The following is a 7,945-nucleotide window of genomic DNA, read 5'->3' as shown; positions in this document are numbered from 1 at the left end:
GGAAATAACGTTGACTGGATTGGCTTGGGTGACCAATTCAGTGTAGAAATTCAGGGATGGCTATGTATCTGCTGTCTTGGGTAAGAAAAAGGAGGAGGGATGGAAGGGAGGGAGAGAGGGAGGGGAGGAGAAAGAGAACAGAGGGATGAGAGCAAGTTTTGTGGGGACAACTGATTGGATTTCATGTTGTATTTGAGATATTTGCAGGTCACGCAGGTTTTGAACAAGACACAGTGTTCATCTCAAACTGACACGCAGAACTCTTAGTAGTGATTTTATTGGTATTGTTTTAAAAACCCTCTGAGATCAAGGGACACATATTGCACTTTGCTGGGTTAAGAGAGCAGATAATGATATCGATGAATTTGTAGAGGTGATGTTTATTCATCAGGGAGATTAATAGACATCCAATTTGATAACCTTTCATTGAGCACCAGGTGAATGCCCGACACCATGCTCACCCCTTCAGCTTTGCTTTTAAGAACTCTCAGTCTTGTTGGGGAAACACAAAAATGCACACATCTCTGTAGCAGAGGTGCCATGTAGAGGAAAGAGCACCGCCAGGAGTCCTGGGTTTATTTTCGTGTGCACTTCGCCACTAACAGGTTGTGTGATTTTCAGTTAGTGGCTCTTCCTCTCTGGTTCTCAATTTCCAACCACAAAATTACAGAAGTGGCCTAGATAAACTCAAAATTTCCCCCCAAACATCAACCATCAGTGATTTGAGCATCAGTATAAAAGTGCTGTGGGAGCCCAAAGAAGAAACAGACTGCTTCTGGGAGGGTGGAGGATGGGCCATTGAGTTGGAGCTCAAAGAATGAGCAGGGTTTCAGCAAATGCAAATGATGGGAAAGTACTTCTAGAAGAGGAAGTGCAGAAAGGCTACATTAGAAAATAGGGAAGGGACCGTAGGTTGTGGAGAGCGATGATTATGAGAAAGGCTGGAGAGGGAAGTGGGCGCTGAATGGAGAGGGCTAAAGGGTGCATTATTCACTCTGTATTCATCCCCTTTTTGGGAAAGTGTGAGGCCTGAGGTGGGGAAGCAAGCTGGTGGCAGCTACTTTTTCCCGACCCAGGGAGGCTGATGAAACCCAGTGTGTTGCAGAGAAGTTCTCTCAGCAACAGCTGCTGAGGATGTTCTAGTGAAAGGATGGTGCAGGGAGCCTGTGATCTGCATGAGCGGCCCCCATGGAGTTGGGCGGTGGGCACCCAGAGCACGTGCTGCTTCCCCATGGGCCTCTGCCAAGAACTTTGGAGCCTGGGTACTCAATATGGTCCTAGGAGCAGTAGCATCAGCACCATGTGGGAGTTTGTCATAGATGCAGGATCTTAGCCACCACCCAAACCCGGTGAATCAGAGTCTGCCTTTTCACAAGGTCCCCAGCTGACCCATAAGCACTTTAAAGTTTGAGAAGCTTTCCTGCTTTCTGAGAGCAGGTTGTCAGGTGCAGTCCTCATTGAGGAAAGATAGGGGTGTGCATGGGAATAGGACTCAGTATAGTGACCAAAGCTGAAGCCCACTGAGGAAGCCAGGTGATGTGATGTGCCCTGGATTGGGAGCAACATGTCATTAGAAAAAAAGGACCAAGGTGCCAGAGCTGTCACTTCAGAAGTAGATGAAGTTCCTTCAGGGCCCTCTGGTCTGTTCAGACTGGTGCACAGCCCACTGGATGTGGCATGGGGTGGTTTTACATCTTCCCACATGGATGTCCCTTCTCCCCCAAGGATGGCTTTGGGCTGCAGAAGCTGACATAGCAGTTGGGAGCTGTGTGGACTCATCTGTGAGGAGTGGATGAATCCAAGAGCTGGGGCTTAGGGGCTGGGGCTGAAGCCACCTTCACCTGTGAGTAGATGACACAGGCATCCTGAGGGGAAGAGCACACAGGTTGAGGGAGAGCCGGCGGGCCCGAGGTGGGAGGGTACACAGGTTGTGGGACTCACCTTGTCGTTGAGAAGCTCTGGTGCGGAGGCCACTGTGGAAAGAAGGGAGGTGTTCAGCTGGGAGCTCAGAACTCTCTCTGCAAGCCCATGCTGTCGGCCCAGTCCCAGCCATCTCTCTGGGGCCCCCTCAGCCTCACAGCTTCCACCGACTCTCTCCTCAATATCCTTTCACTCTTTGTTCCCCACACTGAGCTCTCCAGGGGCTCTCAAAAGGAAGGAATCTACCTTTTATCTTGTTCGTGCTTTGATTATAGATTCTTAGCATCTGTTATGGAGAAGCATCCTGGCCTGGAGCAGAGGCAGGGTGGTGATTTAGAACAGACTCCAAGCCCGGAACACCCCAGACTGAGCCCTGGGTTGGCGAGCTACCTCTGAGGCCCTGGGCAAGCCACTCAGTACACTCAATATCTCCTGCCTCGATGGTCTCATCTGTATGATGGAAATAATGATATCATTTACCTATAGTGTTACTGTAAATTTATATTTGTATGTGTGTGATTTCTAATATCTATTATGTGTTGAGCAGTTCCAATGTGCAGGTACAACTCTGAGTGCTATAAGCAAACTATAAATAAGTGTGTGTATATATTTATGGCACATATTTTCTTTATATTTTTTCTTTTTAGGGCCACACCCTTGGCATATGGAGGTTCTCAGGCTAGGGGTCCAATTGCAGCTATAGCATCCGGCCTACACCACAGCCACAGCAACATGGGATAGGAGCCATGTCTATGACCTACACCACAGCTCATGGCAACGCCGGATCCTCAACCCACCGAGTGAGGCCAGGGATCGAATCTGTGTCTTCATGGATACTAATCAGGTTCATTAACCACTGAGCCATAGAACTCCAATGGCACATATATTTATGACATATTTATTTACCATACCCAGAATAGTACTAGGCACTTAGGAACTGCTCCACACGTGTTGATACGATGCTAGTATTATTATTTTTATATTGTTTTAAAGCTGGGATGAAATGTGGCATTCTTCAAGCAGGGCTTTCTCCTTTTGGCTCGGGATGAGCCTCAACGCTCCTTGGAACTGCCCCAAGGAGCAGAGCTTGGGCCAAAGCTTGGACTCTGCAAGCAGAACCTTAAAATGGGGAGCCTATCCTATACTATCCAGGTGGATTTTAAGGAGAATTTTAAAATCTGAGAACTTTTCCCAGTTGTGGTCAGAGGGAGCGCTGACTATGGAAGAATGGTTATTAGAGATATGGCGGCTTTGAAGATGGAATAATGGGGCCACGAGCCACGGAAAAGGGGTGTCCTTTAGAAGCTGGAAAAGGGGTGTCCTTTAGATGCTGGAAAAGGCAACGAAATGCAATTGTTCCTGGAGCTTCTAGAAAAGAGTATAACCCTGTGGGCCCTGGTTTTAGCCCAGTGAGACCTGTGTTAGTCTGACCTAGACATGATAAGCTTGTATTGCATAAGCCCATCAGGTTGGCGGTCATTTGCCAGATCAGCAGTAGAAAAGAGATACAGGAAGGTAGGAATAACAGAGAGTCCTATCTCTTTTCAGAGATGGGGCACTGAAGCTTTGAGGGGTTAAGGTGTTACAGCAAGCAGATAGTTAGACACTAGCAGAGAAGGGGTGCCTGGGGCCAAATGGCGGGAAACCACACATCATACAAACAGCAGGATCCATGGGTGGATAAAGAAAAGCCCAAACCTCCAGACTGATGGGAAGCCACAACTTTTGGGGTGATAAGTGCCCTGGGGGCAGACAAAGAAAGATGGGAAAGAGTGAGAATCTCCAATGTCTGGATGTAACCTGTTGCCCATTATGCCCTCATTATAATATTACAATAAAAAATTAACTATTCAGATAAGAGGTACCCATCAAACACTGACACCATGACACTTCTGATAAAACCAAATAAAGACAAAAATCTCTCCCTTCAGGAAGGTGAAGCTGGGATTAAAGGAATATGACCCCCAAACCCCACAAACCCCACTTTCCCAGTGAATATCCTGCCCATAAAATTAGATGACCCAAATAACCGGTGTGCCAAAAAAAAACACCACAGGGCAGCTGCTTGCCTCTCCTTAAGAGGTGTACTTCTCACTTAAATAAATCCTCAATTTTCTTTCTCAATTTCCGTCTCTTTTCTGAATTCTTTCTGCAACAAGACAAAAACCTAACCTTCAGGAACAAAGGGACTGCCTGGGGTGATGGCTTCATGGCTCAGATGATGCTGATGCCATCTGTGGAGAATGGAGAAGGCAGCTCTGCACAGTGAGCACAGTGAGTGTGGGTTAGTCTCAGCAGTGTAGGTGGGTGCAAGAAGCCCAGTGACCCAGCCTGAGGGAGAGTTCTGTGTCTGGTGGGCCCAGACCTGCTGATGGGGTGGAGACTGAGCCATACACAGCAACCACTCGTCAAAATCAAGGGTCCTTGGGGAGTTCCTGTTGTGGCTCAGAAGTAACAAATCTGACTAGTGTTCGTGATGATGCGGGTTCGATCCCTGGCCTTGCCCAGTGGGTTAAAGGATCTGGCATTGTTGTGAGCTGTGGTGTAGGTCATAGATGCAGCTTGGATCCCGAGTTGCTGTCGCTGAGGCATAGGCCAGCAGCTACAGCTGGAATTTGGCCCCTAGCCTGGGAACTTCCATATGCTTCGCGTGCGGCCCTAAAAAAAAAAAAAAAAATCAAGGGTCCTCGGATCTTACCTGCACCTGCATGTCTGTTCTCCCTCTTCACGCTCTGGACTTCCGAGTACACGATGTCTCCTTCTTTAGGATTTACTTGGAGAAAAGTTGAAGGTTGAGAGGAATCTCAGGTTCTCACCCCTTGTCTGAGCTACTTCCCCTCCCCTAGCTAGAGCTTGTTATCTGGGGGGTAGGGGGAAGCAGAGCCCTCTGGGGCCCCTGCACCATTTCATCCTCATCTCCTGTCCCTCCCCTTCCTGGACCAACCCTGGAGTCCCGCCCAAAGGAGGGTCCTCAATCCTCACCATTGCTGTACACTGGTTGCAATTCTATCCAGCCTGGTACATTGTAGTAGGTGGGCTCGTGGAGGTCCGAGGCTGAATGGTTCCTAGGAGACAGAAACCCCGCTGTTTCCCAGAAATCCTGAGAAAGTAGCTATGATGATCATTCCCCGTCAGTGAGTCATTACCACAGGTTAGTTGCCAAGCCTGGAAACATAGATGGGTACATAACAAAGGGTCTATTGTTATGGACCATTATATTACAAACATGATAAATTAATATTATCCATGTTTCCAGACTTTATGGCAGCCTAAATGTCACTGTGCTAGTGCCTATAAAAATATTAAGTTGATTCTATTACTATCCCCATTTTATAGATGGGAAAAATGGAAGTTCCAAGAGGTGAAGTGACTTACTCAAGGCTGTCTAACGAGAAAGGGAAAGAGCCTAGATTCAAACCTGGTGCCAAGGCCTACATTCTCCGACGGCTCAGTATTTCAGAGAAATCAGTAATCAGAAAGGCTTCTAGGAACTCAGGATGGTTTGGTGCTACCATGAGGTTGCTCAGGGGTAGCTGTGGTGTGGCTTCTAGAGTCAGTATTTGGGATCCAAGATGGCAGCCCCGTCATCGCAGGCACCACCTCTTGTTAGCAGAGACATCTCTCTGGGTGGCCAAGTTGTGTAATTCCACCTTCTTAGCTGTCATCACGACAGGTATTGGTTACGGTGGGGTGGCCATGGCCAGAGCTTTCCAGGCTGTTTAAGATAAGATCGTCTTAGGACATGGATAGATTCATTGGCCCTAGTGGTCACTCAGACAACCAAGGCAACACTGGAATAAGGATGTATGTTAATTTAAAAAAAGCAATTAACACTTGCAGCAGGGACGAGGCCTGTGCAGCAAATGTGGTAGGTGAGAAGATCTTGGGAATTGCCTTGAGATATCCCAAGGGAAGTGGCAACACGAAATGGCACAACCCATCTCAGTGACATGAAGCAGTGACTGTGCTCTTGGCAGTAACTTGATTTAATTTCATTTTTATACCCTGCGGGCATTTCATTAACCACATGGGAATACAGCCCAGGCCTTTCTTACCTGGAAGAGTCCAAGGTAGACCTTCCTCCTGCAAAGGAAAGCAGGGAGGCATTGAGTCCAGGAGGAGGACTTCACAAGGAGCACAGCTCATAGGAGGATCACCTAGAACCCGCTGTCACGAAAATGTGAACACTCTTTTGCTATGCTCAAAGGAGGTGGCAGATTGCACAAAAACTACTGATGCCAGTTTCCAGATGGGGTATAGCTATAACACTAAAGGGGAACCCACAATCCTTTAACCTTGAGTTTGTGATAGACAAAGGTCAATAGCTGGATTGTGGGAAAATAGACTTGATCTGCTATGAAAGCAATCGTACATTTAGAAAATTCACTAAGTACTATGAACAACTATATGGCAACAAGTTTGACAATCTGGAAGAAATGGAAAATTTTCTAGAATCTTACAGCCTGCCAAAACTGAATCAAGTAGAAACAGACCAACTGAACAGACCGACCACTAGAAATGAAATTGAAGAGGTCATAAAATCACTCCCTACAAATAAAAGTCCAGGACCAGATGGCTTCACAGGTGAATTTTATCAAACATATAAAGAGGAATTGGTGCCCATCCTCCTTAAACTCTTTCAAAAGGTTGAAGAAGAAGGAATACTCCCAAAGACATTCTATGATGCCACCATCACCCTCATTCCAAAACCAGACAGAGATAACACCAAAAAAGAAAACTATCGCCCAATATCATTGATGAATATAGATGCAAAAATTCTCAACAAAATCTTAGCCAACCGAATCCAACAACATACCAAAAAAATTATACACCATGACCAGGTGGGGTTCATCCCAGGTTCACAAGGATGGTTCAACATATGCAAATCAATCAGCATCATACACCACATTAACAAAAAAAAAGTCAAAAATCATATGATCATCTCAATAGACGCAGAAAAAGCATTTGACAAAGTCCAACATCCATTCATGATCAAGACCCTCGCCAAAGTGGGTATAGAGGGAGCATTCCTGAATATAATCAAAGCCATTTAGGATAAACCCACAGCAAATATAATACTCAATGGGGAAAAGCTGAAAGCCTTCTCACTCAAATCTGGAACAAGACAAGGATGCCCACTCTCACCACTGCTCTTCAACATAGTTTTGGAAGTCCTAGCCGCAGCAATTAGACAAACCAAAGAAATAAAAGGCATCCATATAGGAAGAGAAGAGATCAAACTGTCACTGTATGCAGATGACATGATACTCTACATAGAAAACCCGAAGGACTCAACCCCAAAACTCCTTGAACTGATTAATCAATTCAGCAAAGTAGCAGGATATAAGATTAACATTCAGAAGTCAGTTGCATTTCTGTATACCAGCAATGAAATATTAGAAAAGGAATACAAAGATATAATACCTTTTAAAATTGCACCTCACAAAATCAAATACCTCGGAATACACCTGACCAAGGAGGTAAAGGACCTATATGCCGAGAACTATAAAACTTTCATCAAAGAAATCAAAGAAGATGTAAAGAAATGGAAAGATATTCCATGTTCCTGGATTGGGAAAATCAATATTGTAAAAATGGCCATACTACCCAAAGCAATCTACAGATTCAATGCAATCCCTATCAAATTACCCATGACATTTTTCACAGAACTAGAACAAACAATCCAAACATTTACATGGAACCACAAAAGACCCAGAATCGCCAAAGCAATCCTGAGAAACAAAAACCAAGCAGGAGGCATAACTCTCCCAGACTTCAGGAAATACTACAAAGCCACAGTCATCAAAACAGTGTGGTACTGGTATCAAAACAGACAGACAGACCAATGGAACAGAATAGAGAATCTGGAAATAAACCCTGACACCTATGGTCAATTAATCTTTGACAAGGGAGGCAAGAACATAAAATGGGAAAAAGAAAGTCTATTCAGCAAGCATTGCTGGGAAACCTGGACAGCTGCATGCAAAGCAATGAAACTAGAACACACCCTCACACCATGCACAAA

General features: G+C 45.6%; 1 protein-coding gene across 3 annotated transcripts in view; it reads right to left on the bottom strand.

The window, feature by feature from the left end:
- Positions 1–261: 261 nt before the first annotated feature.
- FCRL5 (Fc receptor like 5) overlaps positions 262–7,945 on the bottom strand; it is a 42,387-nt gene continuing 34,703 nt past the window's right edge. For all 3 annotated transcript variants that reach the window (XM_047784237.1, XM_047784238.1, XM_047784239.1), the window contains 5 exons: positions 5,976–6,003; positions 4,903–4,985; positions 4,619–4,693; positions 1,942–1,973; positions 262–1,865 (listed from right to left, as the gene is read on the bottom strand). In XM_047784237.1, the coding sequence (XP_047640193.1) occupies positions 1,776–1,865; positions 1,942–1,973; positions 4,619–4,693; positions 4,903–4,985; positions 5,976–6,003 (308 nt within the window). In that variant the 3' untranslated portion in view covers positions 262–1,775. The remainder of the gene's footprint in view (positions 1,866–1,941; positions 1,974–4,618; positions 4,694–4,902; positions 4,986–5,975; positions 6,004–7,945) is intronic.

The sequence above is a fragment of the Phacochoerus africanus genome, chromosome 6 (assembly GCF_016906955.1).
Source record: "Phacochoerus africanus isolate WHEZ1 chromosome 6, ROS_Pafr_v1, whole genome shotgun sequence".
NCBI lineage: Eukaryota > Metazoa > Chordata > Mammalia > Artiodactyla > Suidae > Phacochoerus > Phacochoerus africanus.
This window is presented reverse-complemented; position numbering and strand designations above follow the sequence as displayed.